The 14,298-nt window shown below is 34.8% G+C and overlaps 2 protein-coding genes across 7 annotated transcripts; one reads left to right on the forward strand and one right to left on the reverse strand.

The window, feature by feature from the left end:
* The first annotated feature begins 405 nt into the window (after window positions 1-405).
* LOC117904487 lies at window positions 406-3,679 on the forward strand. Of its 3 annotated transcripts, none has more exons than XM_034817115.1 (7): window positions 406-508; window positions 686-775; window positions 1,065-1,219; window positions 1,573-1,693; window positions 2,772-2,891; window positions 2,990-3,060; window positions 3,165-3,679. In XM_034817115.1, the coding sequence occupies exons 1-7, from the start codon at window positions 416-418 to the stop codon at window positions 3,415-3,417; spliced, it is 903 nt and encodes a 300-aa protein (XP_034673006.1). In that variant the 5' UTR covers window positions 406-415; the 3' UTR covers window positions 3,418-3,679. The 3 variants fall into 3 exon arrangements, with proteins under 3 accessions (XP_034673006.1, XP_034673014.1, XP_034673020.1); XM_034817129.1 differs by having other exon boundaries at window positions 420-464; XM_034817123.1 differs by lacking the exon at window positions 686-775.
* A 251-nt stretch (window positions 3,680-3,930) lies between these two features.
* On the reverse strand, window positions 3,931-12,882 carry LOC117904465 (pentatricopeptide repeat-containing protein At1g63330-like). 4 transcript variants are annotated; one of them, XM_034817093.1, is made up of 8 exons: window positions 10,213-12,882; window positions 8,333-8,426; window positions 8,155-8,212; window positions 7,138-7,386; window positions 5,309-5,370; window positions 4,726-4,764; window positions 4,410-4,619; window positions 3,931-4,140 (listed from the first exon to the last, which is right to left on the reverse strand). In XM_034817093.1, the coding sequence occupies exon 1, from the start codon at window positions 12,517-12,519 to the stop codon at window positions 10,216-10,218; it is 2,304 nt and encodes a 767-aa protein (XP_034672984.1). In that variant the 5' UTR covers window positions 12,520-12,882; the 3' UTR covers window positions 3,931-4,140; window positions 4,410-4,619; window positions 4,726-4,764; window positions 5,309-5,370; window positions 7,138-7,386; window positions 8,155-8,212; window positions 8,333-8,426; window positions 10,213-10,215. The 4 variants fall into 4 exon arrangements, with proteins under 4 accessions (XP_034672984.1, XP_034672976.1, XP_034672968.1 ...); XM_034817085.1 differs by having other exon boundaries at window positions 7,138-7,342; window positions 8,155-8,426; XM_034817077.1 differs by having other exon boundaries at window positions 8,155-8,426.
* Between the last annotated feature and the right edge of the window lie 1,416 nt (window positions 12,883-14,298).

Genomic DNA, 14,298 nt, shown 5'->3' on the forward strand with positions numbered 1-14,298 from the left:
AATTCAAAAAATTAATTTGATTAATTGTAAACTAAATCAAAAGTATTGTATAATACTCTCTCTAGTTGAGTATTAAATAAAAAAAAATTATAATTTATGATTTTATTATAGTATTATTATTCATATTTTACTAAACTCTATTTATTTTTTAATTTATTTTTATTTATAAAATTAAAATTTATTTTTAATAACACTTTAATTAAATTTAATTAGTATTATATAAACATAAATTACAATATTTTCAAAAAATCAAAATAAAAAATTATTTTAAAATTTTATTTTTTATTTTTTGAAAAATGATTTAAAAAAATATATTTGTTTTTTTCTCCGGTCAAAAATTATTTTTCTCTCTCTGTATATATACGGTGGAAGGTTGAATGTTAAGAGCTGGTTTAGGGATTTGGCGGGAAAGAAGATGAGCTCATCGGGTCCCGATCTGGTGTGCCAACTCGACAACGTCCAAGGTATGGTCGATGCTCTCACCGCCGTCCGTTGGAAACGCCATCAGGTTCTCCCCCCACTTCCCCTGTTTGTTTCTCGGGAAACATAATCACAAAATGATTTTTTATTTCCTTCTTTCTCGACAACCAAACGGAGTTCTAGGTTTTTACATTTTTACCTCCCTGGGAGTTGTTGATTACTGAAGTTGTGTGTGGATTTCTCTGCAACTGTTTTCCACAATTAGGACGCGGTCATGGAATTATCGGAGCACGGCGTCGTCTTGATCGTGGAGGAGACTCGTTGTCTCCAAGCCAAAGTTTATCTGCAGCGCGAGGCATTCACTTCACACTTTTCCTTTTTGCCAAAAATCCTTATCCTCTGTTTGGTTTCTGAGAAAATGCAGGACAAGTAAAGAAATCACAAGCCTCACCTTGAATTTTTCATTAAGTGGGCGGAAAAACAAACTGAAACATAAAGTATAGATGATAAAGTTTCCGAAACTTTGTTTCCTTTATTTTCCCTCAATTTAGTTTCTTGGCAACCAGACGGGATTATTTTTATTTTTCTTATCCTCGAGGAAAATTGTTCTACTTTAATAGTAAATGTCGATCTCCATTTTGTAGCTTTTCGTTCAGTACGAGTACAGTGCTCAAGGGCGGCCTCGGTTTGGAGTGAGCTTGAGCCTCTTTGTTAATTGCCTCAACACTTTCTCAGTTCCCGGGCGCTCAAATATGATTGAAATTCGGTATCCGGGACCAGATATGCAGCTTCTTCTCAAGTATGTTCATGTGGATTTATATCTTAGTTTGCTTATTGATTGGGTTGGCATATGAATTTACATGACAGCATTTCAAGATAAAACCTGATTCATTATTCTGTTTGCTTTCTGGGAAAGCATTGGAAAAAAAAAGGAAAAAAACTTCAAGTTTGAAACTTAGATTTTATATCACGTGGGATACTCACAAACTAAAGCCTTCACTTAACTGTGAGTAAGCGATCTGGTTTAGTTGAGTTTTTTATTTGCTGCAGCTCATTACAACAGAAAAAATCCATCTTTTTATTTGTTTTTGTCCGTATATTTAGCATTGACTTCAAATCCTAAATACTTTAATTTCTTCAATGTTTTCTTAGGTCTGTTGATTCCATGGATGCTTGCATTTATGCAGAGATCAGAACAAGGATCCCGGATACAATTTCATGGGACTACAACTTTGAACCTGCTGGAAGTACTCCTCTCAGTTTTACTGTCAAGGTCTTGTCTTATCTCTTTCAAACATAGGTGACATTTTGGAACTCTGGAATAGAGAATGGGAATGGGAAATCAATTCCATTTTCATTCATTAATGCGTTTGGATTGTTTTTTAGAATGAGAACGAGGATAAAAAATTTCATTATTATGGAAACCAAATCCCGTTCTCATTACGATTTTGATTCCTCTCTTCTATATGATATTATGATTCACCTTCATTTCATCCTATTTCCGTTCCTCTTTGCACATACCAAATGAACCTTAAATGATAGGCCTTCCTGATAAATGACACCTAAGATCATAAGTTCCATCTAGCAGTCTGCAAGATTTGCTTATCAATGAAATTGGGCAATTGTCTTAATATTATATTCATTCTAGGTAGAGTTGAAAGACCAAAAACATTTGTACTAGTAGTTAGAATGCATTAATTTGAGGAGTCTAGTACTACTAGAAATGTACTTAGGTATTGTGTTATTAATTCAGAAATTATGATTATTATAATCCTTTCTTTTTTATGAAAACTGCCTCATGAAAAAATTAAAGTCCTTTTGTTAAGTTTGTGTTTCACTTTCACTTATGCTAAGTTCTCCCATACCATAAGTTCTTTTGTTACGATATCACAAGAATCTATGTTTAAGGGTATTGGTTTTTGGTATCCCATCTAAAAGATTTTAAGTAAGTTATTATCAACACTATTTGTGAAAAATAAAGTCATATTTGCAGTATGCAGAAAAAGATACTGACAGATAATCCTTGAAAAAGAAAAATCTCCAATTATTGATAATTTGTGTTTCCACTTAGATGAGTTATGATTACTCCTAATGGATGGCTTAGATGATTTATGATTACTTCTAATGGATGGCCTGGGGTAGGTGCACTTCTGAAAATGTGGGTGGTTTTTAGAATGGCAAGTCTCAAAATAATCTCATGTATTACGAAAATTAGTAATGATCTGACCAATTAAATTTTGGAAATTTCTTAAGCCCAGATTCGAAAACAAAACATTTCTTTATAGATAACTCTTCTTTATTTTGTGGTGATGCTCACCTGATTCTTTCAAGTCATGGCATTCAATCCCCAGTCTGCAGCACTGAAAGAAGCCATTGATGACCTTGAATGGCCAGGATCTAGCATCCAGATAACCTTGGAACCAGTTCCCCCTTCAGTTACCTTCAGAGGTGAAGGCCATGGAGACTTACAGGTGAGGTTTGACTGTCACGTATGGACAACAGGACACGTATTTGTTTGCATGATTTGATCCTCTTTGTAGGTTTAACTTTTAACTTGCCCTTGTCACAGATAGATTTCATGTATTACGTGAACACCGATCTTTTGATCGCTTTCCATTGTGATCACAGAGTCTCTTACAGGTATCACTAGATATCTTTTGACCTCCTTAGATGATTACATCTAATACAGCATTTCATTCTAACCACCTATCCAACCATGTTGGTTCTTGCCTTGATCTGGACAGATACAAGTATAAGTTTCTTCGTGCAACAACTTCAAACATACCCAGCAGTGTCATCAGAGATAACCGAGGAAGCAAGTTGACCATTGGGAGAGGTGGGATGTTGAAAGTTCAGCATCTAGTTTCAGTAGCAAGACCATCTATTCCACATCCACATGTTGATTCTGCTGGCTATCAGCAACCGAGTCGAATTGCTTACATCGAGTTCTTTGTCAAGCCAGAGGAATATGAAGAAGACATCCAAAACGGTTCCTAGGCATTTTTAGGAAGATTTTTCCATCCTAATTTGTGATTATAGCTGGAGACTGACTGTTTTAGTGAATCTCAGTTTGTTCACTTGAACAAGCCTTACGCATATGTTGATGTTTTCCATGTTTTCTATTTTTCATTATCTTTCACTTTGTTACCAAATATTTTTACTTCTACCCTTTGTTTGTCAGTCTTTAAAATGTCAGCCCATCACAGCTCCTTATTTGAGGGATGTTGTTATCCTATAATGCAAAATGTTTATTGCTTAAGCTAACCACTCTACACTTCATGCAGTAGGTAGTTGAAAACTAGGCTTTTGTTGATGTTGTTAGGGATGATACCATGAGACTTGAATACAGATATCTTGGGTAAAGTGAAGTTCCACAAAAATCTCTCTCAAATTTGTTTGATACAACCCAAGAGTCCATATTCCATAATTTTAGACAAGATGCTACTGAGGCAAAATCTCAGATAAAAATGATCTCCTGCATGCTAATCTTTATGCATATGAACTCATGGCTAGAATTGTTTAAAAGCAAGAGAAAATTAAAATATCATCCTCAAATCAATCATATCATAGTAGAAGGCTTAGTTTAGACTGTAAATGAGTCAAATTCTGCATGTACATAGTATACAAGAGTTCTCATGTTGCTCAGAAGAATCCAGTCTTTCCATCCCAGTAGGGAAGCTTGAAGCCCAAACATGCCAAGAGAGGATCTTCCATCAAAACCTGGAAAAAAAAAAGGGCCACTTATATACAACTTACTGGACAAGTTCATGTGTTAGTGATTTAAACAGTGACCAAATCTGACATGGTGTCCATCAAATCTCATAGACATGTCTTCTACAGAAAGAGGGGGAACAACTGAGATATCATGTGTCATTTCCTAAAATTAATTTGAAGCAATTGTCGAATGTATGGGAAAGTTTATCAAGGGTATAGATAAGTACTCCAAAATTTCAAGTCGATTCAATCTTATGGTTAGATTAGGTTTTCACCTTCATGGGCCACATTATACCAGATCATAACAAGCTGCTGCCACATGCTGATCATGCTCTACATACAGTAGCTTTTTTGAACACCATCCAATTGCCCAATCTGAACTCTCTCATTGAGCATTTTCTGCAGCACTTGGCCATTGGAGGAAAATAATGAACTGTTGGGCATTGGTTCACACATCAGCATCTATCTCCTGATTGCTGAGCACCCTGGATCAAATAGTGTCAGCATTATGGCTTATAGCATCACTGATCTGCAGTAACATTTCTATATATATATATGAATATATATGTATGTATATATATGTAGGGTTACCTTGATCATGTTGGCAGTATGAATTTCCATAATAATAGCCTGAAAGCATATATCAGTAAGTCAAAGTTAGGATACCAATACATGAAATAAAGGTTCTTCATGAATTGAAATTTGCCTGATGGTAAAGGTACTTTATATGTTACAATTTTAATTCTTATAAATGGAATAGAAAACAAACAAGAGAATATAGTTTATGATGTTGAACTTGTTTTTTAGCCTAAACGTTTTAGAGATGAGAGAGATGTCTTTCTATTTACTAAAACAGATGCAGCTCTTGCAGTAACTTCAGAATATCTGTTGCAGCTTCTCATAGTTATAATCCATCAGAGTATCTGGCAATGTATATCAGCTAACAAATTTTTATTCAACATTAAGTAAAAAGATAGGACTTCTAATCCATTCTACAAATCGAACGAAATGCCTTTCCCCAGTCAACCCATCTAAATGATTCCAAAATACAGCAAGCGATGGAATTCAACCACTTGGAGAGATTGTAACAAAAGGTGGAAAGTTTTTGGCATGATTTAGATGATGAATGCCTGAAAATTCTTGGGGAATATGTCATACTCGTTGAAGAACTCACCCAAAGTTGCCTCGTGTAAAAGATCGCCTACTTCCTTTAGCCCTCCACCATCATTCCTTGACCTTTATGATGCACCAAACAAAGGAAAACACATTCAGTCTTTGGAAATGACATCAGAGAAATTTACAGTCTCTTGCCAAATCACTCAAAACTACATTTTTTCTGGGATAAAAAATTAAAAATTTCACATGTTCAATAATACATTCAGGATTTATAAATTACTCAACATTCATGATAAGCATAACTAGTTCATTGATAATTAGCAATTGGAGATGACTTCTGTTACTGAGGGCACTACAAAGCTCATTCATATTTGATATTTCTTTAAAAACTAGGAGAAATTTTCCAAAATGGCTATAAGATAAATAACAAGACTTCAGTACCACAAATACCTAACAAAGAATATCTATGGCCCCACTCCAAACAAAGTTCATAGCTAAGATTCTTGAGGAATTGAAAGCTTTCCAGATTCCAGTCATCTTAGTCTCCTCCAAAGTTATTTATAACCATCTTTTCTTAATCAGAAAAAGTCTGCCACAACCTCTAAAATTCTCAAAATTTTAGTTCATAATGCACCAAACTAAATCCAAGGAGACTAAGCAGGACAGTGACTTCATAAATTCACACCAGTCGTTCTTCACAGATATGTTCATCAAAAGCTCTTTTGCTCGAGATCCCAGTTTTTCACTCTTTATAAGGCTTCCGCTAAGCATCATTATTTTAAACCCACTATTTACAAAGAGAGGAACACTGAAGAGGGGATGTTGAGCATAAAATTAGGGTACCATGGGGTGGGAAATTATAACTGAAGTATATAGTATACTTAAGGCAAATATGGCTTGTATCACATGATCATAATATACTTATGGAAAAATATGGCTTGACCATTGCTTTGATTTGAGCGCTTCTTTAAAAGGATTTATATAAAGAGATTTTGGTTAATAATACAAAATTTTAAATTTTGCAGCCTCTTTCTACAAAACATCTCTTCAATCCTCTTCTATATTAAAGTGCTTTAATTGCATTAAACACTCTGTTAACCTCTTAAATAATCATAAAGAGCTTCTCGATATTAAAGACGTTGTGCTAACAGGGACCTTTTCTAAAAATTCAACCGAGACCTTTTCTAAGTATTCATTAATCAACATAAAATACTGAGATTAAATTTAGTTAAGTTGATTTTTTTTATAGGCAAGTAGCATTATATTATACTAATAGTGCCAATCAAAGTGGGGGTGCAACCCAAGAACAGGGGAAGTATACAAAGCAAAAGAAGGCAAAAAGAAAAGAAAAGAAAAGAAAAGAAAAGAATTAAATAAGGCTGTTCATTCTTATATCACACCTAAGCTGTCAATAAAATCTAGATAGGAAACTTTGGCATCTCCATACAAAACCATCAACAACCCAAAAAATAATTTGAGAAACAGGTTAGTCATTCCTAAATTGGAATATTGCAACAAAAGATCCCCCTTTATGCCTTTCACATATGTAACAAAACAAGCAGAGAGGAGCCAGCTTCCCCACATAACTAACACACATCCCAGAAAATTGTTCTTTATAGGTGGTGAAACCCAACAAACCCCAAACAGTAAGAATAAAAGTCTGTTTGGCAGTGTTTTTAAAAAACACTTTTAACCTAAAAAGTGTTCTTGAAGAAAAATCAGGTGTTTGGCAAAATTTATGAAACACTTTTAAAAATTTGAAAAATCACTTGTAGTGTTGAAAAATCACTTATAGTGTTTCCTAGAGAAATTCTTGATAGGTGATTTTCCTAAAAACACTTTCAAAGAAAACACTTTCACTAAAAACACTTCAAGTAGAAACATTACCAAATGCACTCTAAAAATGCCCATCAGCACCAAGAAAATGTAGAAGTATACTGTTTGCTGGTTCCTTCCCTTGCTTACATGAACAGCACCAATTTACAAAATCTTCCCATGTCTCATGAACGGGTCAGTCGTGTCTTACTCTCACCGGCCTTCCGAGCAAAGAAGCTAACTTGAGAAGTGGCCTAAAATTCCCATGCCACCTTGACTGGAGATTGAGAGAAGACTCTTAAATTCAGTCTTCTTTAAGTTCTATTATTAAATAATGAAATAAGTCAACATTATAAAGGTAAAATTATAAATAAATTAAGGTGATCCTACACTGAGATTTGTGTTGCATGAGCTCTATTTTTCTTATTCATACAATTTTTGGAGCGGTAATATCATGAATTTAAAAAACTTGCACTTGTCTCTCAGCATTATAGAGACCAGAGGAATATATTCATACTAAAAAAATAAGTAAACACTCAAATCCAAATCATAATTGTTAATTTTCTATAAATCATTGTAAAGAATCTAAAGGTTACCAAATTAAACCAAAAACTGAAATTAATAAACAACAAAAGCATGAAAGATGCAGTTGTCATGGCCCAAGTAACCTTATTCTTCAATTCAAGCCCAAGATCTTGTTTTTTTCAACCCCTGACTGACAGATCTAGGTTTCCGATTGCTAAAAAAAAAAGGGGATATATCTAGGATGGAAACCAACCAAAATAGGATTTGAGAGCAAGAAAAAATGAGAAGAGGAACAAGGTTAGCTGGAAACCCCTTTTAAGAGGTTTGTGGTTCAATAGTAGCTGTAACAAAACTGAAGACGCATTCTACCATCAATTAGAGGTTACAATGAGAAGTACAATATCATAATATACAATGACAAAGAATTCATATAATAAAATATGCACATGAGTCATTCCTATCATGCATTTTGTCCTCTGAACTAAGTTATAAAAGGTATAAAAGTATATTACATATGTGCACACACACACACATATATAAAAGATGGGTGGTCTAATTACTTACGAAGGTGGTTTTTGCCTGGTCATTTGCTCTGCTCTCAACCCATGAGCTTTACCCAATTCTGTGTATGTGGCACACAATCAAAATGACAAGCCACCATTTCATTCTCTAATCATTTTAAAAGACAAGATTAAGCAATATCTGCAGATTATAATTTTCTAACAGCCCCGCAATATTTTACCAGGTTGTGTTGACTGACTATAACTGGCACACATACTGGCCAAAAAGATGCTCATCTTCATCCCATGAAATGAGAATCCTTTGAACTGCATAAACTGTAAGCAACAAGTCAATTCCAAGTTGTAAAGCATTTAGAAGATATATTCAACATAAGCACTCAAAAGTTACATGTTTGAAGATATAGAAGAATTAAAGAACAAAATGAGGCAGGTTTGCATGCATTTGGAGCACATCCTTTCCCCACAAATTTTCAAAATTGAAAAAGACTTGGCAAGCAAACGTCCAATCTTTAGAATAGTGAAAAATTCAAGTCAAGGAACATTTGGCACCAAGGACGATAAAAAAACTTGGAATTATTTGAAGTTATGCTGAAAAGATAGAACACCAATTTTAATTACAAGATTTCCCAATTCCCAATAACATAAGGAACACACCAAATAAAGAATAAAATTCAAGAAGAGGAAAACAATTCTTCATGGAAAGCAGTTGATAGAGATTTTCCTTTTTCTTTTTTTTAAAGGTTTTTCATTTTTGTTTTTTCTTTTGGTCCCTTTGGAGACCCAAACCTTGCCACTTGAGCTTGGGGTCAAGGGCAGTTGATAAAGACATATTGCTGACAACTGGCTTTTGATTGTCATCTCATAGACAGACCAGATGATCCAGAGATTTGGGAGATAATGATGTATGATGAGGGGGAATAGGGATGCATTCTTGAGGTAGAGCATAGTGCAAGGAGGATTGCTAGAGGGAGCTATTATGAATCTGACTGACTGACTTCTAAGCCAAGAGAGGAATTGCATGCTTGAAGCGATTAGAGTAGAACTATTTCCTATGTGGTTCTCGAAAGGTTTCATTGTTTATACCTAAGAAATGTTTGCTATTTTCCCTTTTCATCTTGGTGGAGTTCATTAATTTAAAGGATTTTCATCATTCATCTTCCGCCATTTATGTAACAAAGTTCTGTATTGTATGGAATTGGGGAAGTGGTTGGCAGCATTTTTTATGGTGTTTGTTTGTATATCAGAAAACGTACACATGTTTTGTCACTTCGGAATACTTTAAAATGATAAAGGACCTGTTTGGTACAGAAAAAAAATGAACGCAATTCTTTAGGAAATGCTTTCATTTTTTTCTGAAAGCCAACATGTTCATATTCAGATTATTTTCAATTGTTGAAAGTGCTTACACTTCTCAAAATTTGGAAAACAATATTTTAATTTTCTAAAGATAACTCATTTTCAGGAAATTTTCCCAAAAACAGTTTTTGAAAATGGGTTTTTAAAAGTGTTGTGTCATTTTCATTATTTTTCTGTTTTCAAAAACAGACAACAGTTCTCATCTCCCTTACCAAACAGGCCTAAAACTTTCCCCACAACATTGTTAATAATTTCTGAAGTACTATAAGACAAGGATAAAATCAGGAACATATTTCAGTGAAATAGTAGCAATTTAGGGTGTCATAAAAGATTGACGTAAGTCATAGTATATAAAAAGAGAGAAAGATCAGATATCCATGGAAAAAATTAAAAGTTAGGTACAGTTCGAAGCATATAAAAATCAAGTTATGGTAATTTCACCAACTTCAAACAAGTAAAAGAATCAAATCATTCTCCAAAGTGCCCAAAATTGTGCATCAGCTAAAGAATTTGTCTACTTCATAAAGCAAGTTCCATCAAACTTTTCAGACAAATAAAATAAAACAGAAGGTGGTCTCATGCATAAGCTGTTAATCAGGTGTTTCTGTCATGATATCTAAATAAGAATCTGAAGCTTAACTCTGCTAAATACATACTAGTATATCACTGCAATGAAAATGAAATTATCTTTGGTCACAAATTTTCAGAAATGAATGGAAAAGAGAAGAGTGGTTGATGTGGTTACCATCTAGTCTTTGCTACATCTTGTTTTCAGCTTCTTAGCCTTCAGTAGCCACTCCAGCATCATGTAGGTCATATGATCTGGGAGAACACCATTCTCCTTCATTTCATTAAGCATTTCAAGTGCTTTGTCAAGATTTCCACGTCTCCTGTGTGCTGCAATGAGAACATTATAAGTCACCACATCAGGAGTGATCCCCTTTCTTTTCATTTCATCGATTAACATATCAGCAATATCAATGCGATTCATCTTGCAATATCCATCAACTAGAGAGGTATAAGTAACAACAGTAGGCAAATGACCTCTCTGTAACATTTCATTGAACAATGCCCATGCCTTCCTCATGTCCCCGATTCTACAAAACCCAGCTATAACTGATGTGTAAGAAATCTTATCTGGAGTCATACCATTTTCAGTCATTTTCTTAAACAGATTATATGCTTCACACATTCTGCTCCTGTGGCATAATATGTTGATAAGAATTGTATAGGCAACCATGTCTGGTGTAACTCCAATCTTTAACATTCTTGCGTATAACATCAAGGCCTTCTGTGAGTTTGACTGTTTAGCAAAACCATCTATAAGGGTGCTATAAACAACAACGCTAGGAAGAACATTCCTCTTTAGCATTAAAGGAAAAAGTTCTAATGCTCTTTCTGACTTTCTTTCCTTGCACAACCTGTTGATGACAGCATTATAGGTAAACAAGTTGGGGAAAATCCCTTGTGTTTGCATTTCATTCATAAGGTTCAAAGCTTCTTCCACACGGCCTTCCCTGCAATGCACATCAATAATAACATTGCAAGTTGCAATACTAGGCAGAATTCCACCTTCTAGCATCATATTGAAAAATTCCAAGGCATTAACCCAGAGCCCCATCTTGCAAAAGCCATGAACCAGACTCTCAAAATTAGAAGGATCAGGAGCCAAATTATTTCTGACCATCTCCTCCATAAGTTTGTGGGCAGAATCCAAATCCCCCTGCATACAAAATCCTTTGATTAAGATGCTATAAGCAGTTTGGTCATACTTGTATCCAGCAGCCCCAAGATCACGGAATATATCTAGTGAAATATCCGAGAGCCTCTTCTTACAGAGACCATGAAAGAGTGAGCTATAGCTAACCAGTGAAGGTTCCAGGTTACTGTATTTCATTTCCTCAATTAAATAAAGACCTTTCTCAACATCTCCCTGTTTGCAAAATCCATGAATCAAGATGCTGTAAGTATAAACATCTGGTGATATTCCACAACTCTTCATTTCTTCCAACACCTTCAAAGCTTCATCTAGTTCACCTTTTTTGCAAAGCCCATGAATAATAGCATTATAACAATAAACATTGACAAGCCCATTTGCAGATATCAAGCTCTGAACAAAATCCAATGCAGACTCAACATAACCGACCCTACAAAGTCCATAAATATAAGTACTATATGTTACAACAGTTGGGCTTTCCCCATTTCTCTCCATTTCCTCTAGAATCTCAGTTGCTTGTCGAGTATCAATGTCTGCCTCCCCAAAATTTCCTTTACAGTAAAAGTTCATCATAATGGTGTAAGTGAAAACATTAGGTGGTGGCCCGGTGCTCTTCATTTCTTCAAACAAACTCCTGAGAAATTCCCTTCTATTTGCTTCAGCCAGACACTTGAGCAAGAAATTGCAGGAGCGAGTACTCAATTCCAGCCCAGTTTTCTTAGCTTGCAAAAATACGTCCACAGCATTTTCAAGCATTGAATTTGCTGCAAAAACCTTAATAAGTAAATCAAATACAATAACTGATCTTGCTGCATCTTTAGGCGACTCCAACAAAATGGGGAACAACTCAAAAGCATCCAAATTAACTTTGTTATAATAGCAAACAATATCTCGAAGCAAAGCATACACCTCCATGTGCATCCCCGCCAAAGCTAACACATTAACAACTGTCCTGAATGCATCAATGGAACGAGAAAACCCATACTTCTTCATTGTTTTTGAAAACTTTATATGCCTGGCCACTTCCCAATTCAAAGATTTAAACACTTTAACTACCACAGGAGATAATACATGCTTTCTATGGATCCGAGACCGACGATTCATAACCCTAATTTCATTGCGCTTTCTACCAACACGCAGCTGACATTTCTGAATATTAATTTCAACAAGATCATCAACTGGGACACCAGGACTAGTATCAAACACATGGTCGTCATCCAACAACAACGCCGAAGAAGCCGTACGGTACACTCTAAAGAGGCATTTTAGATTAGAAACAACTCGAATTTGCAACAAAACCGGTTCCACCAAGCAGAATCTTGCAATTGAGCACATAACTATAAAGAAAAAATTGGGGTGGTCTTTCCAAAGTCATCATACAAACACTGCCTTATCCCAAGTCTTCTAGGTAGGAAAAAACAAACGCTGTTCCACCATTGTAGCGTGAGGAAGCCATATTTTGGATCAAGAACACGTACCAATCGATAACAGAGGATACCCATAACAATATTGTTGGTGATGAAGCGAATTGGGCTCCCGAAAGATAACAATAAATGATAAAAGCAAAGTTATGAAAAGGAGTGGTACTGGAAGCTTTGAAGCTTTTGAAGGTTTGTGTAGATTAGCAGAGAAACCATTCTCCAACAAAGAAATCATACTTGGGGATTTCCCATTCCCTCGTCACTGCGAAGCCGCCTCTCTTCCCTCCGCCTTCCCTCCCTTCGTTTCTAAACACTAAGTTAGCGGCGCGTGCGGGGTGGTTTGGGGCCAAAACCCAAACGGGCCTCTCAAGGCCCACAAAATATCACATGTGGGCCTCATAGGGAATTTCCCACTTATTATCTAATTAACCTTTAATTTCATTTTTTTTAAAGTTATACTGAAACCAAATTTTAAAAATAAGATATGGTATCGAAGAGGTAGTTTGATATAAGTTTGGGAAGGCGAATATATGATTTGATACGAGTTTGGGTTATTATTATTATTATTATTATTATTATTATTATTTTGGGCTTAAGGGCCATTTTGGCCCAAACTCTCTATGAGGTTTGGGCTGAGTCGGTGTAAATGGGCAAATTACACTTAATTAATTATAGTTGTCTTCCTTAAGACCAAATGGTTGGGTTTAACATTACTCAGGGATTCAATCAGATTCAAACCAAATGACAAAAAGTTTAATGTTTGTTAGGCGTGATGACGGAAATTATAAAAGTTTTATATTTATTTATATATTTTTAACTTAAAATTTTCCTCCATTATGATTTTAATGATAATAAAATAAGGTTAAAGAACTAATATTTTAATTGAGTTTAAAATTTTCAATTTCTAAAGAAATTCAAGTCAAAAGCTAACTGAAGATCAAGGCCTTAGGAGTGATCTAGGCTTGATTGGTTGAAAAGAAAAAGCCAACACATCTTCAAGGTGAGAAGATATGTGATTATTCAGCTTTTTTGTCAGCCAAAGGTCACCCATCGGGTGTCCTTACATAATTATAGTAAACCTCTTTTCTTCTATATAAGCTTTGTTGGTGTAAAAAGTCCTTGAGCGAAGCTCCCTCTTGTTGAAGAGTTTGAGATTGAAGAAAGTTCAAATCTGTGTTCTAGCACATATATAGTTACACCCTTTTAAGGGGTCTCACTAGAAGAGTTAGAGAAATATCTATAAAATAAGAAAGGGTTAAATGAAAAAGTAAGACAGGTCGAGAATTAGATCTAACACTTTCACTCCTTTCCAAAAAACATTTTACTAATAAGTGAGACTTCTGCAAAATTCAGTCTTCGTAAGGGAGCTTACAAACCAACTTTTACTTGGTCACCCAGTTATTTATTTGGGGGTTTCAAAGATTTGGATCAAAGGTTTGGGATTACTTTATAAGGGATAAGAGTTTTATTTATTTATTTATTTTTAACCTAAAATTTGCCATAATCACAATTATAATGGTAATAAAATAAGATTAAAGAACTAGTAGTTTAATTGAGTCTAAAAGTTTCAAATCCTAAAGAAATTCAAGTCAAAAGCTAACCCAAGATCAAAATAGAGATATAAGGACTTCAACATTATGGAGCCTCTTTAAGAACCTTGTATAAGATAAAAAATGTTGCATTAGGGCTATAT

Source organism: Vitis riparia, chromosome 2 (genome assembly GCF_004353265.1).
Source record: "Vitis riparia cultivar Riparia Gloire de Montpellier isolate 1030 chromosome 2, EGFV_Vit.rip_1.0, whole genome shotgun sequence".
NCBI lineage: Eukaryota > Viridiplantae > Streptophyta > Magnoliopsida > Vitales > Vitaceae > Vitis > Vitis riparia.